Source organism: Scardinius erythrophthalmus (assembly GCF_964197995.2).
Source record: "Scardinius erythrophthalmus genome assembly, chromosome: 10".
In the NCBI taxonomy this organism is placed as follows: Eukaryota; Metazoa; Chordata; class Actinopteri; order Cypriniformes; family Leuciscidae; genus Scardinius; species Scardinius erythrophthalmus.
Window position 1 is genome coordinate 38,498,638 of NC_138230.1, and position 21,627 is coordinate 38,520,264.

The 21,627-nt window shown below is 35.4% G+C and overlaps 3 protein-coding genes across 3 annotated transcripts; all 3 read left to right on the forward strand.

The window, feature by feature from the left end:
* The first annotated feature begins 330 nt into the window (after positions 1–330).
* On the forward strand, positions 331–3,551 carry gjb9b (gap junction protein beta 9b). Its single transcript, XM_081375998.1, has 2 exons — positions 331–363; positions 2,071–3,551. The coding sequence occupies exon 2, from the start codon at positions 2,086–2,088 to the stop codon at positions 2,881–2,883; it is 798 nt and encodes a 265-aa protein (XP_081232124.1). The 5' UTR covers positions 331–363; positions 2,071–2,085; the 3' UTR covers positions 2,884–3,551.
* Positions 3,552–5,014: 1,463 nt separating this feature from the next.
* pef1 (penta-EF-hand domain containing 1) lies at positions 5,015–18,375 on the forward strand. The gene is made up of 6 exons (XM_081377643.1): positions 5,015–5,150; positions 6,249–6,510; positions 8,218–8,373; positions 8,565–8,708; positions 15,670–16,732; positions 17,200–18,375. The coding sequence occupies exons 1-5, from the start codon at positions 5,133–5,135 to the stop codon at positions 15,897–15,899; spliced, it is 810 nt and encodes a 269-aa protein (XP_081233769.1). The 5' UTR covers positions 5,015–5,132; the 3' UTR covers positions 15,900–16,732; positions 17,200–18,375.
* smim12 (small integral membrane protein 12) lies at positions 17,222–18,375 on the forward strand (the record flags this gene model as incomplete). Its single annotated transcript, XM_081377644.1, has 1 exon — positions 17,222–18,375. The coding sequence occupies one exon, from the start codon at positions 17,222–17,224 to the stop codon at positions 17,495–17,497; it is 276 nt and encodes a 91-aa protein (XP_081233770.1). The 3' UTR covers positions 17,498–18,375.
* Positions 18,376–21,627: the final 3,252 nt, after the last annotated feature.

Sequence of the window (21,627 nt, forward strand, 5' to 3'; positions counted from 1 at the left end):
ACATACCCACAACAAACACACACACGCACACCTATAAGTAAACAAAATAATTGACATCCAATGTACTGCTTTAAAGTTTTAGTTTTAAACAACTTTGACTAGCTCTTAAAACTGACTGAGTTACTTTATTAAATCCCTCTAGTTTTACACAAAACTAATTACAATAGCAAACCCTTCACTGATGTTTCATTAAAGTTTCATTGTTTCATTTGGTTTCATTTAAGGTTAACTCGGGTGAGTCATTGACATGATTGGGCACAGCTCTTCAACAAAATCAAGTATGTACAGAATGTCTAACAGGAAGAACTTTTCCTTTTGATTCCAGTGAAGAACAAAAGCCTCATAACTCTCAGACCCCAAAAGGTAAGGACATATTTGATTTATTTCTGCTCAAACTAAATAGGTTGTTTGTTGCTATGATAGGGATCATAACTCACATAAGTTATATTTACCAAAAAAATATTTGTATTAGTACGTTTTAAATTATACACTTTAACTTAAAGTTAAACTAAAGTGCATTTTGTAAGTCGCTCTAGACAGTAATATCTGCTGTCTAACTGTAAATAGTAATAGTAATAGTAATAGTAATAGACTCCTGGCTATACTGAGTTTTCTGAATACAACAGGTTATCCACACTGTAAACTATTTTAATAGTGTTTCGAGCAATGGTGAAACATTCAATGGTAAATACATTATTGTGAATGCTATGCAGACCTTGAATGTCAAATAATGATAATTAACTGAAGTACAATTAAATACATAAACTGCAAATTTATTGATATTGTTTAAAAACACTGCTTGCTATTGGCTGCTGGAAAATAATCAAATGAAAGCCTCCAAAAATTGATTTGCATCTCACAGCTTCTTTTAGAAACTATTTAATTGCATCTTCTTGACGTGGAATCCGTGTCATGTGAATGTCTTCATAAATGTGGGGGAAAACACAATAGCGTTAAATATTGTTATTCACGGCTGTTATTTCCAGCTCTGTCAACTTAATCCTTAAGAAGCCATTCTGATTCCAAATAAAATATTGAAAGTGAGAGAGAGAGAGAGAGAGAGAGAGAGAGAGAGAGAGAGAGAGAGAGAGAGAGAGAGAGAGAGAGAGAGAAAGTGGATATTTAGTATAGGGGGATTTTGGAAATATTTATAGCTCATATTCTTTTTATAAATTACCAAAATTAAAGTATTAGACATACATACATACATACATACATACATATACACACACTTTAATTTGTTAACAGAAAGCAAAAACTCACATCAAGGAAAAAATATATTGAATGGATTAGTGATGGCCAATATATCAACAAGGCTGATTTATTTTCCAGTATTTGGCCATTTTATGATTACTGGAATCGTCCAATAATCTTATTTATTTATTTTGAAATGAAAGTTGAGTAAATACTGTCTAAATCAAGCATCCATTTAATTAAGACAACTTTGAAATAATAAAATTTGCTTTCATAATATTCTATAATACAATTGATGTATTATTATTATTATTATTATTATATATTATCTGCATTAAATCAGTCTCTGATATACCCTGATATTAAAATTCTGGCCAATACTGATAAGCCAATAATTTTTAAAACATTGTTATGGCAAATAATTCATAAATGTCTGAGATTAAGATTTTATAACATTTTATTTAAATAATTGCATATTAAAACATGAAAACTAAAATCAGTTGTTTTAATTCATCATGTCACTTGCATCACAAAATATATGAAAAAGTATTATTCATTTAGAAATTTGCTATAGATTATATTTCACAGTATTTTTGAATTATTCTTGTTTTAAAAAATGACCTTTGAGTGAGCGTTAGATAATGTCAAAATAGAGAAAATAAGCAATGCACAATTTAATATTTGAATTAATGAGGCATTTATATATGAGGCTATATAAATGCCTCATTCATTCATTCATTCAGATATTTAATATTAAATAACTTAAAATGTATTCTAAAAAAAAAACTATATTTGGTAACCATAACTGATTTGGTGCATTCAGATATTGCCACTGAAAAACCTGCTCTTTTGTATGATTTATTTATTTGTTTGTAGGACTCATACCCTGGTATGAGTAAGACACCTGCCGAAATGAACTGGATGTCTCTGCAAGTCCTGCTCGGCGGGGTCAGCCAATACTCCACCGTGTTTGGCCGCGTCTGGCTATCCATGGTGTTCATCTTCCGAATCCTGGTGTTTGTGGTGGCTGTTCAACAGGTGTGGAACGATGAACAGAAAGACTTCATCTGCAACACCGCCCAGCCGGGTTGTACTAACGTCTGCTACGACAAATTTTTTCCCATCTCCCACATCCGTCTATGGGCTTTACAGCTCATTTTCATCACGTGCCCATCTCTCATGGTGGTGGCTCACGTCAAGTATCGTGAAATGAAGGATGAGAAGTACACCACTCTCCATGAGGGTCACCACCTGTACGCCAACCCTGGGAGGAAGCGTGGAGGCCTGTGGTACACCTACATACTCAGCCTGCTGTTCAAAGCTGGCTTCGATGCAGGCTTCCTCTATATTTTGTACTACCTTTATCATTTCGACATGCCAAATGTTACCAAATGCACTGAATTGCCTTGTCCAAATACTGTTGACTGCTACATCTCCCGTCCTACAGAGAAGAAAATCTTCACCATCTTTATGGTGGTCTCCTCCTCTGTGTGCATCTTCATGTGTATCTGTGAGATATTCTACCTGATTAACAACAAAATTCGCAAATGCTTGCGCAGACAGAGAGACTTGAAAATGAACCTTAAATACACAAGAGTGGATCCAACAGCCTCATCCACCCAGAACATCGTCAACTTGGAAAAGGCAAAAGCCGCAGAAGATGAAAAGGATTCACGACCGAACAAATAATGGTCTGAACTCTGATTCTGGAACAAGCAAGTGTGATAAACAGTATTGGACATGTTGGGAATTGGCCGGTATTGTAGATAATTCAATCATGCCAATACACCAAAGGAAAATTGCATTTAAAATATTTTAAGGACTTTTTCCTGTGACAATGACTTATCTATGAGTAATTCGGAGTGTCCTTTTTAATGTAATGATTTCAAATGAGAAGGCCATTACGATGGTATTTTTGAGTCTCATTCACTAAAGGAGCACACTGCTCCCTAGTGTACATAAAATATAACAACTTGGTGGGATGAGAACACAGTGAGCATCCATTTCTGTCCCTGGCCCAATACAGTAAATTAATAAGTGCCCACTCTTATTAAAGTCTGAGATCAACTACAAAACATTGACTTTACAGCTTATGCTCAGACACCCTTAAAAGATGGACAGAAGGCCAACTAACCTTGGGAACTGGGATGTCTTTATACTTTATGAATACCTTCATGATTTTCTCTCAAAAAAACAAAAATGCTTAATGTATATTGTTTACAGAAACCATGCTTTCATATCCCAATTCAACAACATTAGCTGCACATATTTCAAAGTAAAGTACTACTAGCCTATACTACGAAGTACTACATCGCATCATTATTGTGTATTAGTTTGACTTAAATCAGTTATGTCTCTTAATTTGGAGAGTGTATGAGTACTTAATTACTTTGTTGCTGTGTGAATTGTTTTGTGTAATAATTTCACTGTTTAAAATAATGCTGAAAAGCATAGGTTATTTTAGTAATATTTATATTTTAGTAACACCATTGATTATTTTCATGATGACGGCATTGTACTGGTGAGAGCTATTTAAGAGTAACTGAAAGCTTCATCCACATTTAATACTCAGAAGTTATGATTAATGGTGTCAAGATTGTAGATTATTTTACATACCTTTTTTAAAACTGAAAAATTAAAGTATAGAATTTGTGTTCATTCATTTAATGTTATTCCCCGGATAATCTGATGCTGCTAAGACTAACAGTGAGTATACTGTAAATCCTCTGTATATTTCGGTGTATGCAATGTTCTTAAAAATAATGTGTTCGCTGCATATTCTGTTAAACAATGAAAGAAAAACAGAAAATCATTCACTGCTCTTGACTGAATTAGTAGCTTTAATAAGAATGCATTTCTTACTTGAATGCTGCTGTTAAATGCTCTGGCAAGGAGATTAACTGGTTTACTCACTTAACTGGTTTGGGCTCTGGTGAGGATAAACTAGTTAAACTGGGGAAAAAAATCAAAGTTAATAGGTCAGATAGCGTCGCCAGTCATGGACGGAACCTGTTCCAATGTGACATCATGTTGGAGCGCATTCCTGAACGGCTCATTTTGAGACATTGGTTCAATAACAAACGGAGTGGATGAATGTTTACCACATAGGGTTGTGTAGTCTACACACTGCGGACACATAAATATATGTTCGAAAACAATATAATCGTGAATTTTGCAGTATAAGTCTTTTAATGGCACGTGACTATGACAATATTAACCCCAGATAGTTTGACTATTGGGGCATGTTGTAACAAATGATATCCCTTGCATTGGCATTAAAAATGGCACAGAAAATAGTTCATAAAAAAAAATTATAAGGATAATAAATAATGATCAGGCCTATTTATATACAGAGATCATGTAACAAGTTAACTCTTTAAATAATGGATTAAATTGCCTAATAAGAATTCAACATTATCTACATGTGAGTGTAACAATATATTTATTGAATGTTCATTTCTTTCTGTCCAATAATGGAAACTTTAGTTATTGTTGTAGCCGATTCGGTAGGCTATAGCCTATGTCTGTACAGAAACTGACAGAAATGAAGGAATATTTACATGAGTAAAAGTTGTGACAACTAGCCCTGGTCTCCAATAGGCCTATATGAAGGCAGCTGCTCAAAGCCAAGAGATGTCATGTAGCCTAGTTACATTACATCCTAATGGTATATTACAAATGGCTACATAAATCACGCTCTTACCTCAATATAAAAACTCTATCCACCCTTCATAAATATGGTTAAACAAAACACCACGTGAACAGTGACTCAAAGTTTCTACGATGATGAGCAGTTTTCCATTGTTTTAACCAATGTGATGGGAAAATATGAAGCTGCGCCTTTGACAAACGTGATAGCGAACCAATCAGCTTCAAGAGGCGGGTCTTATTAAATACAGCCCGATCGCTCCATTTGCTAAAGAAAGATTCTCCGCGGAATGAGTTATTACGGACAGGTAAAATCTTTCTTCCGGGTTTAGCCTTTTTTAATATTTATATGTATATGTAATGTTTTTATAATTATTTCATATTTGTCTCACGGTCTAAACTCTTAGTGTTTGGTGTACAGGGAAATTATGCATATTTGTGATCGCGTAATCGCCTAAAACAGGCTTTTTAACAGGCTAAGTTAGCCAGTTAGCCCTGTAGCTAACGTTACTCTGATTTGAAATACTTTCAAATTATGTTTTTGTGTGTGTTAATTGCGTGTTGGTCAGTAGTTTATCACATTAAATGAAATTATTATGTGTTTTACATCTTTATCTCGATTAATGTCATTCAACAAAGATGCTAAATCGAAATGTGTCACTTTTGGGTTTAACGTTAACGTTAGCCACTGTAACGTTATACCCTTTTGCCACCATCCACCATAACCCGCAGTTATTGTTACTGCTGTAAAATCTAAATAAAAGAATTATGAGATTACCAGTATGACTCAGTACCATGTCATGGTCCGAACTTTGCCTTCCGTAACAGAAGAGATGATGTTAGACAGTCTCAGTCACCAATCACTTTCATTGAATGGAAAAGCGTGCATTGAAAGTGAATGGTGATTGAATATATAATTCTTCCTAAAATAGTTCCAGTAACACTTTTTAAGGTGACATGTTACTACATGTACTTACTATAAAACTGTTATATGTAACCCTAAACCAAACCCTAACTCTAACCATAACTCTATAGTAAGTACTGTACATGTAGTTCATTAATATTACTCAGTACTTATTTAAGTACAATGTAACTATTTCTCCCTAAAATAAAGTGTAACCATAGTTCCTATATATATACTATAATTATTATACAAATATCGGTATAATAATAATATACCTTTTAGTGTTCCACCCATGTAAGAGATTTAGTCATGCGGTACAATTTGAGGGTGAGTAAATGATGACAGAATGTACATATTCACCTAACTTTTCATTTTAATTATAATCCTTTATTTATTGTTTTAGTGACATAGTTGCCTTTGTTATGGGCCACAGCTGATTCTCTGTTGATGTTTCATACAAACATTTCCCCAATACAAGCTTTTCCTTATTTGTTTTTCAAAGGGTTATCCGGGACCAGGTGGTAACGCTCCCCAACGCCACCCCTCTCCAGGGGCGCCGTATGGAGGTGGTCCTGCTGGTGGACAGTATGGTTCACATTATGGCAGTGCCGCTCCTGGGCAACAGTATGGTGGAGGGGCTCCATACGGATCTCATGGTCAACCTGGACCCGGAGCGGCGTACGGTGGGGGCCAAGCTCCTGGTGGTCCATACGGAGGTTATGGACAACCCCAGAGAGGACCATATAGTCAGCAGGCACCTGCAGGTTAGAGATGTGTAACTCTATTTCATTTTAGTTGGTTAGAGTATATTAGGAGCATATATATAAATATATTACAAAATTATTTATGTATGCAAATGTGTGTGTTTGTGTGTAGAAAAAGGACACTCAAGCTTTTTTTCCTTTTCTTTTTTTTTTAATAAATTAATACCTTTATTCAGCAAGGATGCATTAAAATAATCAAAAGTGACAGTAAAGACATATGAGTTCTATTTCAAATAAATGTATGTTGTTCTTTTGAACCGATGTTCATCAAAGAATCCTACATAAATATTAAGCAGCAACTGTTTACAACATTGATAATAATAAAGGCTTATTGAGCATCAAATCAGCAGAATGATTTCTGAAGGATCATGTGACACTGAAGACTGGAGTAATGATGCTGAAAATTCAGCTTTGACATCACAAGTATAAATTAAATATATATAAAATTTAAAGTTAATATTATTTAAGTTCATAAAATTAAAAGTTGCAATATTAATATTAAAAGTTTTTTTTGTACATTTTAAATTAACACTTGAATAAATTTAAATGAATAAATGCAGCATTGATGAGCACAAGAGACTCCTTTCAAAACATTAAAACACTTTTAAATGGTAGTGTATATCATGTTAATTTCTCACCTTTTGGCTAATAGACTGGAGGAATAGGAATGCAGTTACTTTTTTTATCAGAATGTTTTCCACAGCTTCATACATCTTCAAATGCACCGTAATAGATGTTGGTCCAGCAGGTGAATTTTTCAACATGGTCTCAGGAGTGGTAGGCAGCAGCTCTGGGCTGATTTGACTGATGATGTCTGAGTGTCAGGGTTGGCAGCTAAGACAGCGCGAGCCGATGCCGTTCCATCAGGCATGCAGTGGCCGAGGGCTGTGAATAAAATACGAAAGACAGGAATTTATGAAGGTGCTGCAGACAAGGTCCTTGATCCTCCTGCACTGCAGCTGTGTCACATGCCCCTCACTGAATGACTGATGCTGAGACACTGCAGGATGGCAGAAGCAGCTTGTACTGATCTGGTACAGAATGTGCCCACAGGAGAATTAGAGTGATGAGTGTGGTAATTCTGAGCGAAGGGGTTCGTGTGTATGTGTCCTTCTGCGTTTATGTCGGTAAGTATTCTGTAATGTCCTGTGGGAAAGTCTGTCAAATTCAAAGACTGTCCTCTGAACAGTGCTTATCCCTCCCGAGGGATACAGTGACCGTCTGCGCTTCACCAAATTGCACAACTTATTCTTGTCCCTCTTGGGACCAAGATGACATATCACTGACAAGCTAGGCTTGTTCACACTGGGCCCATTTCCAAGATGTTTTTCAAATCCGACCTATAGGACTGCTTGTTCTCATCATCGTCCTACTGTCATTTTGCAAGTAATGAACAATCTTTTGTGCATTTAGGCATATGCTGCATCTGAAACTGCTCCATTCAGTAAATAGCAGATACCACATGTGAATATAAATTAGCTATTTATTTATTTTCTTTGTATCCTTGTTTTGTCTGTCCAAAAAAAATTTGAGTATACACCAAAAATAATCTTTTTGAGTTATTGTTTCATTTCTTAATACTGTTTTGACCTGTGGTTAACTATAGTTAAGTGATCAGTTTTTAACTGAATGAATTATATCATGTTGGAATATGTTGGAAATTAATTTGCATCTAACTCACTAATGCAGGCCGTTTTCATGTTGTAGGTAACATTCCTCCCGGTGTGAACCCTGAGGCCTACCAGTGGTTTTCTTCTGTGGACACAGATCATAGTGGCTACATTAACGGAAAAGAGCTGAAGCAAGCGCTCATGAATTCCAACAACTCCAGTTTCAATGACGAAACCTGCATTATGATGCTCAGTGAGTGCTGCCATTGTTAACATAACCCTCCTGACAGCGGCTAAATTATTGAATGGATGCTTGTATCACAATATAACTAAATTCAGAATGCTGCAATGTCAAAAAACAATTCAAAAATAGAAGTCATCTGATGACATCTCCAGTGCCAAAGGAAGTTGAAGAAGGAATCAGTGCTTTGTCTTCATTTCCAGATATGTTTGACAAGACCAAATCTGGACGCGTAGATGTCTATGGTTTCTCTGCACTGTGGATGTTTCTGCAGCAGTGGAGGGCAATGTTCCAACAGTTCGACCGGGACCGATCGGGATCAATTAACAACAATGAGATGCACCAGGGTGAGTAAATTAGAGGTCAAAAAGGACCCAAGACAACACGTTGGCAGTTAAGGCCACATGATACACTGTTGCGACAACAGTTGTAGTCACTAAGCACTGATTAGAATAATTTTTTTTAGAATAAAAGTATTAAATTCTTTACAAAACAAACTTTTGAACAGTAGAGTATCTCCACATTAGACCGGGTAAACCCAACCTGATCCATCAGCGATTTGATTTCGCCCTGCAGCTCAGGCTGGAAACCTGTACATTCTTCTATCCTGCTTCCGTTACAAATTTGCGGGGACCAATCGCAAACTGGCTTATCTACCTGGCGCGCTATTGGCGGGTTTAATCCAATCCAATTCCTTTTAACCCTCTGGGGTCTGAGGGGTTTTTGGGGTCCTTGAGATGTTCTGACATGCCCTGACATTTGTGCTTTTTTCAGTTGCTTATAAACATATTAATGGCAAAGGTGTAAATTCACTCTATTTAGCACAAACAGGGCTACCATAATATATGAACAACTTGCATGTACATGTTTGTATTTTTGATAGAATAATGTTTATGCATGGTTTTTTCAAAAACAAAAAACTAAAGTTTCTGAAATAAGGCCATAAAACACATTCTAAATATATGTAAATAAGACTTTTGACAAATGGATGACGTTGCCTAGAATTTTTTCTTCAAAATTATGTGAAAATCATCCTGCCTAATCATTCACATAACACAATACATTGATTTAAATCTTGTAAAACACTTTTTGTTTGGAAAGGCCATATGCGGGTGGGCGTGATTCACACCTGTGGAGTCAATGGGGCCCGCATAATGAGGCTGCATACGTAATGAGCCTTTCATTCAGGTGTGTGAATGAGCCACAAAAATGCAAGGACAATATATAACTGGTTTGTTGTTTTTTTCCACAAATTTTGCTTGCAAATTGTACAATATCCAAGGTAAACATTTCTAGTAATTGTGCAGTTAATTGTTCTCATACTGTATTTTCAGATTTGGAATATATTCTCTTCCCAAATGTGTCACTAATAAAGCATAATAAAATTATTTAAAGAGAAGGCTTATAATGACCTTTTAAGATTTTGTTTACATCTATCCTTATATATATATATATATTTTTTTTATATACAATTAAGGTTATACAATTACAACAACATTTAAAATTGTAACAATATTTCCAGTGTAATCTTTCTTTGTATTCGCGATTCATATTAAAACAGTATTTTTGCCAGCTGTAGTAGCTCCACAACAGCGCGCATCTGTGCATTCGTTTGTTCATTCATTCATACACAGAAACGCAATTCATATTTAAACAGTATTTTTGCCAGCTGTAGTAGCTCCACAACAGCACGCATCTCTGCGTTCATTCATTCAAACGCGATTCATATTATTTAAACAGTATTTTTGCCAGCTGTAGTAGCTCCACAACAGCGCGCATCTGTGCGTTCATTCATTCAAACGCGATTCATATTATTTAAACAGTATTTTTGCCAGCTGTAGTAGCTCCACAACAGCACGCATCTTTGCGTTCATTCATTCAAACGCGATTCATATTATTTAAACAGTATTTTTGCCAGCTGTAGTAGCTCCACAACAGCGCGCATCTGTGCGTTCATTCATTCAAACGCGATTCATATTATTTAAACAGTATTTTTGCCAGCTGTAGTAGCTCCACAACAGCGCGCATCTGTGCGTTCATTCATTCAAACGCGATTCATATTATTTAAACAGTATTTTTGCCAGCTGTAGTAGCTCCACAACAGCACGCATCTTTGCGTTCATTCATTCAAACGCGATTCATATTATTTAAACAGTATTTTTGCCAGCTGTAGTAGCTCCACAACAGCGCGCATCTGTGCGTTCATTCATTCAAACGCGATTCATATTATTTAAACAGTATTTTTGCCAGCTGTAGTAGCTCCACAACAGCGCGCATCTGTGCGTTCGTTCGTTCATTCATTCATACACAGAAACGCAATTCATATTTAAACAGTATTTTTGCCAGCTGTAGCTCCACAACAGCACGCATCTGTGCGTTCATTCATTCAGATTAGAACAAAGCAAACAGAACTGACCTAATTCCTCAGCGGGATCCGTTTGCTCCTCGAAATGATACTTCCAGATCTTCTGAGCTAAATTTTTGCAGGATTATTATCAAGATAGTATTATTCCTCACAGCATCGTAAAGTACATAAGTCTGAAAGTGAACTCGCGGTGTGTTATCCAGCTGATGTGGGCGTTTCACAGGTTTGTTTGGATCGCCTCACATTTGCGTTTGAATAGCGTGCGCTCTCCGTGGGCGGAGCACATTAAAACTTAATTAGCTGAGATGAGAACGACTGACATCTCTCTCTTTGCATACATATTACATAAACTGTGAATATTTGTTTTTCATAAAAAATACTTCATTTAAAAGAAGAAAATTCAAGCTTCATGCCTGTGTGACTGTATGCCTGTTTGACTGAGTATTCGCTGAGTTACAGTTCATTTTCGGACGCGTTTCAGAATTGACTTCACTGACGGAGAGTAGGCAGAACTCGCATCATGTTTATTTTTCTTTATTTGGCAAAAAGCACAACACTTTGTTTTTATTATGAGCATACACAAAAAAAATACACACTAAACAGGATCGATTGATGTATAACACAAGCATATAAGATAAAAATTATTATTTTTTTTTTATTATTTTTTTGCACTCATACGGAAAAAAACGAGCCTATCGCGCCGGCGCGACAGCCGACCTCAGGGGGTTAACCTCTCAATGATGCTCAATGGCTTAAACAAATCGCTCGAGAGGGTGTAAATACCAGGGCTGGAACGATTCCTCGATTAAAGTCGAGTACTCGATTTAAAAAAATCCTCGATTGCAATTTACCTGTGTCGAGTAACCGGCAAAATACCGGAAGTGGCGCTTTCCACAGAGAATACATATGAACCGCATTATTACACTGTTTTCTAAGGCTACGCGATCTATTTAAAACCATTTACAATCATATTATAGCATAGTACTATCATGAAATCACAAAGGCTGTGATTTAGTTAAAAATATGCGAAATATATATATATTTTTTTTTTTCACAGAGAAGCACGACGCTTTAATTATTTACATGCGTGCAGATTGTGTTAAAAGTACCTCAGCTCCGTTCACAGTAAACGCTGCTCCACACATACTCGGTCTCTGCATGTGCTTTTGTTTAGGTTTCCAATAATGTGCATTAGGGAACGCAAAACTTCTGGCGCGCGTTTCATTGCACTGTCATCATTTATATGCGTGTCAGCGTCTCGGGTTTCTCAAACTCCATCTTTGCATGCTGTGAATTTGTGTGGCTTATAATGTTCATCTGCACGCAGTGTGCGCAGTTTCACAAGATTCATAACGCAACTAATTTGTAAATCTACGCCAACACAGGAGAATACCGTATATACCCTACTATAAGACGACCCTGAATATAAGACGACCTCCACATTTTCCAGACTTATTTTTGGGACAAAAGGAGATTTTTTTGTGGAAAAAATCTGGTTTTCAACAGAAAATAATTTTATTTGAAAAATGCTGTGGTAATTCATTTTCTCTCTTCCAGCACGCGCGCACCTCTCTCTCTCTCTGTCTCTCGCTCGCTCGCTCGCACAACAGAGAGGACCAGCGTTTTAATTCAGTTAACGGCTCGATTATCAGGATTTTGGTGCAGATTAACATCTTGGAAGGGAGAGCTGGTTTTGTCTTAATGAGTCGCGTTTCAGTCACTATTTCATATTAATTCTGTTGTTCTTTCTCCCTTTCCCCCGTGATTTTGTCTATATCGCGAATATAAGACGACCCCCCCATTTTTCAGCCTATTTTTTAGGACACTTGAATTTGAGTTTACATTTGAATTAAATTTAGTTTGGTCAATATTAAACAAGGATTTGATCATGCCTTCGTGTAACCATAGGCCGTTGGCACTCTCTGCGGAAATTTTTTAACGTAATGTACATAAGTTATATTTATATTAGTTTATATAATTTATTTTACATTAAGTATTTTAACAGGGTTGTTTAATAAAACCCATGATACTTTATTTGAACAAATAATTATTGCTTGTTATAAGCCTATATATTTAGGTAACACTTAACAATAAGGTTCATTAGTTAACATTAGTTAATGTATTAACCAACATGAACTAACAATAAACAATACATTTGTAACTGTATTTATTAATCTTTGTTAATGTTAGTTTAATTTTTTGTTCATGTTAGTTCACAGTACATTAATGTTAACATACAACCTTTGATTTTAGTAATGTATCAGTAAATGTTGAAATTAATATTAACTAAGACTAATAAATGCTGTGGAAGGTAGTTAACTAATGAACCATATTGTAAAGTGTTGCCTATTTGTATTTTTAAGTCATTTTAAAGGCTGTTGTTCACTTGGATCTATTTTATTACCACCATTTATCCGATTACTCGATTAATCGATGGAATAATCCATAGAATACTCGATTACTAAAATAATCGATAGCTACAGCCCTAGTAAATACCACTCACTTTCATGTTTTTTTTATGCACAACCTGCAAAAATCGCTCGAAGCCATTGCTGCTTCTGCAAACCGCTGATCAATGCTCCAAACCAACACGTTTGTTGACACATTTCCTGCCTGGGGTTTTCACTGCAAAGTACGTCACCTGGATCGTTGGTCTGATTGGTTGAAGGACTATCCAATTGCGTACAGAGTCATTTGAACTATGCCCGTTGATCACGCCTCTTGTGCAATAGAAAATACAGAGCAAGACTCCCCAGACTAATGTTCAATCTTAAAAGATTAAGTTTGGTCTGGTTTGGACTATCTCCACATGGAATTCTAGATGAAAATCACCAACTGAATTATTTAATCAGTTCTTCTAATTTACAGCAGTGTCAGATTATCATTCTAACAATTTTATATAGACCACATATTGTGTTGTAGCTCTTAATAAACCTAACAGCCAGTTGCTAGTATTTTTATTTACTTGTGAAAATGTATTTTTACTCACATTTGGCACTTAGTACTGGTATTACTTTTAGATTTGGTAATCAAAACCTAAATCTAACCACAGGAAGTTTCCACTGCTTTCATCAGCTAACATGTTTGTATGTATATTTTCTCAAAGCATTTTATGTGATTCACATACAGTAGCATTTCACTTATATTTGTTTTTTGCAAAGAGAATAATGTGTTTACTAATCATAGTTAATCATAATTACAAATACCTTAAATTAATAACATTTCCAGGAAAGAACACATTTGTTTAAATATGGAAGGGTTTGCCATCTTTGTGGGGACATTTTTTCCCAATAACGTAGGGTATGCTTGAACCACACACACACATTTGTTTGACTATATTAGTGAGGAAATTGCATATTTCATCATGACTTCCATTGATTTCAGTTCATTTAATTATATTTTCTATGGCCTAACCCAACCCCTACCCCTAAACCCACCCATCACGCAATGTGCAAAACACTATATTTTAATAAAAACACGTTTTGGACTTTTAAATTAGTGAGGACCTGTAAAATATCCTCACTAGTCAGTCGGTTGTCATAATATTTCAGTATATAAGTGAGGACATTTGGCCCTCTGGTTTACAAACCTGTACTCTCACACACACACACACACACACACACACACATTGGGTTTTCATGTTTTAGAGGTACATTCCATAGACATAATCATTTTCATACTGTACAAACTATGTATTCTCTTCCCTAACCCTTCCCTTAAACCTATCCATCACAGAAAACTTTCTGTATTTTTAGATTTTCCAAAATAATAATAATCTGTTTTCCCGATGGGGACCAAAAATGAATGTCCCCAAAAATATGGCAATATCCGAAGTCTTTTTCCTTTCGGGGACATTCTGTCCCTATAATGTAGGGCTTACTAGGACCACACACACACAAGATGTGGCAGTCACAGAGAGTTTGTAAGGAAAAGACAGTTACTGAGCTTGTGTTCTCTGCTGTAAACCCCTTTTTTCATCTAATCCTGTGCGAGTTAATGCAGCATTATTGTGGGGATGATTTCATTTTTGAGACGTCATGGAAAATTGCTCTTAAAATAATCTCAAAATTGTAGCTGTTATCTTGCAGTGTCTTTTTTTATCCTCATTGATTTTGTACGAACAGTGCTATTCTATAAAATTGAATAGAGTCAGGTCGTCAGGCTAACTAAATAGTGGATGCCATTATAAAGATGTGAATAAGCCTGAAAGTGCATGGTTGATTACTGGTTAGTGACAGTGTAGTGAAAACATGGTGAATGCCTGTATAGGCTTTGTTTGGCAGACGTCCTTCTAATTTTCAAAACTCTTCTACTTTTTTGTTGCTTACTCAATAAAAAGCATAAACCTTTGTGTCAAACAAGAGGTTAGCAATGTAATAATTCCCTGTTTTATGTACACTACTGTTCAAAAGTTTTGGGCCAGTAAGATTTTTACATTATTATTATTAGTATTTAATTATTTTTTAAAGAAAGCAAGGACGCATTAAATTGATCAAAAGTGACAGTTAAACGATTTATGTTACAAAATATTTCTGTTTCAGATAAATGCAGTTCTTTTGAACTTTCTATTCATTAAAGAATCCTGAAAAAAAAATATTGCAGTTTCCACAAAGATATTAAGCAGCAGAACTCTTTTCAACATTGATAAAAATAAATGTGTCTTGAGCAGCAAATTATCATATTAGAATGATTTCTGAAGGATCATGTGACAATGAAGACTTGAGTAATGATGCTGAAAATTCATCTTTGCATAACAGAAATAAATTACATTTTAATATATATTAAAGTAGAACAGATTTCATAATATTACTGTTTTTACTGTATTTTTTTATCAAATAAATGCAGCCTTGGTGAGCATAAGAGACTTCTTAAAAAAAAAAACTTGTAAACAGTATAGTGTAAATGTAATGTTTTTATTTACCCATGTGTTTCTTATCTTCCAGCATTATCTCAGATGGGCTACAATCTGAGTCCTCAGTTTATTCAGGAACTGGTGAACCGTTACTCTGCACCCGGTGTGACTGGGGTTCTCCAGCTGGACCGCTTCATTCAGGTGTGCACGCAGCTCCAGAGCATGACCCAAGCCTTCCGCGAGAAAGACACCGGCATGACTGGCAACGTGAGGTTGAGTTACGAAGACTTCCTGTCTAGTGCAGTTATCAGACTGATGTAAAGAACTGCATGAGCAATTCAGATGACCTGACTCTGAATGTGTGGCACGACACTTCACCCTCTCAACAGTGCCTTTCACTGCAGCTCTGCCTTGTTTCACCACAATGAGCTGAAAACTATGTTCATTGCCAACTAGCCAAATATAGCACTCGTCGCAAAAGTCTACCACACATATGTAATTCAGTTATTAAACTAATGCCAAAATTATCAGTGGTACATGTGAATAAAACGCCATTAGCTATGCAACAAGCACTATTTACTAATTAATGGGTGTTTGTCATGGGAGTGAATTTTTTTATTTTTTATTAGCCAAAATATGAAAACTTGTGATAATGAATGCTTGAAATTAAATGTTTAGTTCTCTCTCTCCAAAGCTTTTTTTTTTTTTGTATATTTATGCTATCCTTAACTGTCCACGCTCATTTATTTCATATAAAACAATAAATGGTGAATTTTTTGTTTTGCTTACAATAAAACAAAAAAAAAAATCTGTTGTATTTGTGAAGTATTCTCTCATTTGTTTTTGTTTTTTACTTTTTTCTTGTGTAATAAAGAAAAAGAAAATCTAAAACCGTGTCTAAACTGATATTCGTACTTATTCAAAAATAAGAATAAGCTGTAATTTCAGGACAAACCCACGCAGTGTGTTTCAGCCTTGGTCACTGGGTGTCAGCATTGCTTTACCAGCACATCCTGCATTATTTTTTATTTTATTTTTCTCTCCCTGAACGAATGAGAATTTAAAACGTCATTCTGACGTAAACAAATAGCCAATCAGATTGTTGCTTACAGTGACGCAACGAGGCAGGAAGTGGAATCGCCTAGTGATTAGAGGTATGTACAGTCATGATATTTTATAAACGCACGCGCAAATGATTTAAGGAATGTATGAAATATTACGCACTAAACCGTCAGCGGGATTCTCACTATGTTTTTAGGAACCCATTATGTCTTATTAATGTATTTTTATAGCGCCATTTCACACCTCATGCTATGACACCGGTACCCTTGTAACAGTTACATGACTTTTTATAATCGAATAATATAAATATAAATTTACTAGCAATGTGTGTGTGTGTGTGTAGTTGGACACATTAACACGATCATGTTTATGTCATTAGATTCCTTAAGTTCTACCCTCTAAAAACAATATTTACAATATTGTTTCCTTGGTTGTATGAAAGCATTTGTATATCTGTAATCCTTTTATTTTGCACCGGTTACCAGAGTAATGAGACATTGTCAGCTTGCCAAAGGTAAATAACCTTCTAGAACTTGAAATTACTTTTTTTTTTTTTCAGGTGTATTTCTGAGCCTGCAACCATGTGGCCATTGATCTGGACTGCCGTGCGCACTTATGCACCCTATGTGACCTTCCCAGTGGCCTTTGTGGTGGGAGCTGTTGGATATCAACTTGAGTGGTTTATCAGGGGCACCCCAAATGCCCCAGGAGAAGAGAGGGGCATTGCAGAGCTACGGGAGGATAGAAAATTAGAGGAACTGACCGGTCAGGACAGTACACAGGTCCTCAGCCTGAAGGACAAACTGGAATTCACACCTAGGGCAGTGCTGGAAAGAAACCGACCGGTGAAGAACTAAGTCTTATTAAATGTCACAAAGTCCTCCAAGATTACTATATAATGATCTGCAACTTCTCAAACTTTTGGCTCATTTGTCAACCTCTACGGCCCCAGGGACAGGAACTTCATCTAGAAATTGTGTGTGTGTGTGTGTGTGTGATTTCATGTCCACTTCTATGCTACTTCATTCTGCCGTCCTAATTAAATGGAGTCTTGCTGTAATATTTACCAAGCCAGCTGGTGGAACTTGACTGCTGAGAGAATATTTTACAACTTTCATTCTTTTGAGACTTTTTAATATTTATCTTCCGCCCTTAGGCATGCAGACACATGACTATAGAAGTCCAAACTTGGAAGGCTTTAATAATTTTTCCATTTGTGCTCCCTGTCATATGCTCATGAGACTGAAGCTCAAAGAAAGACCACCTTTGTTAAGTTTATGTATGTGTGAATAAGAGTGTCTATGTAAGGCAACACTTGAGTAAGGCTACAAATTGTTTGAGATGTTTAAACTTTGGGTGGCTGAAGTGATTCAGAACATTCAGAAATTCATATAAGCTCTGTTTTCGTGGTCTTCAGCTAATTAGTAATAATGGACAGAGTGAACAGTGAGGAATTAAAGCGAAGTTTTGCCCCTATGTTAATCTTTTCGGTTAATGTAAGAACTCACTTTGGATATGTGGAACAAAAGAACGATCTCATATTTTAAACCAATTATCTGTAAGTTTTGAGTCCATTTCCCTGTACAGTATAGTGAACTCATACTATAGTGGGGATCATTACGCATGCAGTGCATTCATAAGCATCATTATGGCGAAAATGGCAGTGATAATTGCACAGCTAACTTTGTGGTGAAGAGTGTGGGAGGCTGTTCATAATAAATGTGAAGTTACACTGTACTTTTGTCAGATGATCTTTCCAGCTAAAATGAATTTTGCACATTGCATTGCATAACAATAGACCTTAGTCAGGTTAGACGCCATATTGAATTTAACGCAGATGCACTACTGCTACCCCGAATATGCCCCAGGAGATGTATTTTTATTATTTTTATTTTACCAGGGAAAAAAATCACTTTGAGATTACAATCTCTTGGTATATATCTATGTATATTTATATGTAGGTATATATCTTTATACCTACATCTGTAAAAATTATTCTTACTGTCTGTTCCAGTGGTGCGTACTGAATTGGGGAAAAAGGCATTTCAATTTGCTGCTCCCTCTGCCTGGAATAATTTGCAAAGTACGTTGAAACTTAGGGAACTGGTTTAATTGGACATTTTCAAAGTAGTTTTAAACGATCTGGAGAACGAAACATCGGGCTGTAGATGTTTTAGTTATGTATTGAAACATAGTCTTGGCCAGGACGCTCTTATAAAAGAGATTCTTAATCTCAATGTGCTTCTTTTCCTGGTTAAATTAAGGTTATAATAATGTCTATGCCAGAAATAATAAATAGGGCTGGGTGTCGATATAGATTTGATTAATTTCTTTTAATAACTTGATTCCTTTCAATTCAATTTTTAAATCATTTAGCTATATTTCTGTTAATGTCTATATTGCTTCCATATGAGGGAAAAAATCTTTCTATTCTAAACTATTCATTTAAAAAGCCAGCTTTTAAGAGTCATTTGTTTCTGATGAAAAAATGATAATTTCGTATGTTTTTGATTCACTACAAAAGGCCGTCTCATAAAGTAATTTATTTATCAATTAAATTAAATTAGCTGTGCTGTATGTTTTTGCTTCACCTAAAAGAATCAGCTCATACGATTTGTTTATGAATTAGATTACCCTCATCATATTGTAAGGCAACGCAATAGACATTTCATACTTTTATTTTGTGGTATACAGAGACTTTTTATTGCATCGCATTACAAGCTACAATCTGACATTCACAATAAAAGGTGGCAGCATTAGATTCTGTTCTGAGAGAGGGCTGCTGATCATTCATTCATCATTAAAATCATGTATGTATGTATGTATGTATGTATATATATATATATATATATATATATATTAGGGCTGTCAAAAGATTAATCGCGATTAATCGCATCCAAAATAAAAGTTTGCGTTTACATAATGTATGTGTGTGTACTGTGTATAATTATTTTGTGTATATAAATACACACACATGCATGTATATATTTCAGAAATATTTGCATACATATACTGTATATATTTATATATAATTTATATTATATATAAATATAAACTTTTTATATATAAATTACACATTTTTCTTAAATATATACAAGCATGTGTGTGTATTTATATATACAAAATTAATTATGCACAGTACACACACATATATATTATTTAAACACAAACTTTTATTTTGGATGCGATTAATCGCGATTAATCTTTTGACAGCCCTAATCAGTCCAACGCAATCAGAAGTAAAAGCACTACTTAAAGATGAAGAACATTTGTATATATATATATATATATATATATATATATATATATATATATATATATATATATATATATATATATATATATATATATACAAATGTTCTTCATCTTTAAGTAGTGCTTTTACTTCTGATTGCGTTGGACTGATGCATTGTCTGTTTTCTGTGCTGTACATTATTTTTCTTTCAGCACGCAGCTTTATTAATAGAAACCAGAAGGGCAAGACTTCATAAATCCCCAGAGAGTACTTAATCGAGGTAACCCTAACATTTTCCAGCAAAAGTTTTGCTTCACTGCTGCCAACAAGCTAGTGAAACTTTATGAGCGCTGATCTAGATTTACATCAGCATAATTGCTGATACCAGTCAGCTTGTCTGCCCAAATCATTTTTCCATAAATGGTTATATTTGAAGAAATATTGTCATTGAACTCAGTGCATGGCTTCAAGTTGGCCCTAAAACTTTTACATCACCATAAACATAATGTAAGTTTTGTTCCACATTTAACAGGTTCTGCTGGTGTTATTTGCTATGCTGGTTTGAGGGGAAATTGTGTCACTTTAAAACAGTGGTTCTCAACCCTTTTTGACTCCGAAGACCCACAACAATATTCATAGGCCTCATGACTTTTCCTGTTGTTTGTGATTAACTGGAAAAGGATTAAGTATTTTTTAAATTTTAGAGCTAAAGATTTTTAGAGAAAAAGGTAGCAGATTTATCTTTTCGTACATCATTTTAAGTCATCATGAAGCCCCCTTGGAAGTTTTCTGAGGCTCCCCAGATGAAAACCACTGCTTTATTTGTCATGCACGTCATTCTATCTAGCAGCTTTTGACAAAACTTTTGACCTGTGAAAGTGAAGTAAGCTATAATTGGACAAATTAGAAACAGCCTTATGCAATTTCTTATTATGCAGCCTTACGAGAATGTCATATGGGGGTCAAATGCCTTGCTGTATTTGTACGAGTATACTCCTATTCCTGTACGTCCAGTAGTTGTGTGGGAGAGGATGTCTGTTTGTGCCTAACCAGGTAGGAGACTGTGGGTTTGGTGCTGGAAAGGTGCTAGTTTGTCCCAGAGGACAAACAGCCCTATTGTTCCTGAGTGATAGGAAGAAGGAACGACGCCTGCCAGCCTTTCTCAGCCCTTCAGTCAGGATGTGTACAGCCTCTGTGCACAATTACAGCATAATTATTCACTGTAGATTCCAATCAGCAACAAAAACAATGGAGAGACACTCTAAATCCTCCCCTTTCCCATGTTCAGTTCCCACAACCAGTTTGCTCTGTCCCCCTTTAAAACTTTTTAGAGAGTTCCAAGGACTTCCATTTCCCTCAGTATGGGCCCCTAGGGTCTTATCAATAGCCCATTGTCCCATTCCAGCGAATTTGATGTATGTTACACTGTAAGAAGTGAATTTGATGTGTCCTACCATTTACTTTGGCATAATATTTGTAAAAAGGAATTGTCATCCCAGAGATATTATAGTTCATGTTTATTATTTTCAAGAAAAATCATGAAGTTCAAATATTGATCATTAATACTGATACTTATCAAATTAATCACAATAATGTAATTTGTAAGAAAAGATTATTATTGGCAGTAAATAAAGTTCAAATATTCATATTAATATTGATACTTTTATGCTGGTATTAATCACAAAATGGCACATTGAAGGTTGGGGAAAAATGCCACAAGTGCCTGATTATTTTTGTGCATAAGGCAATGTT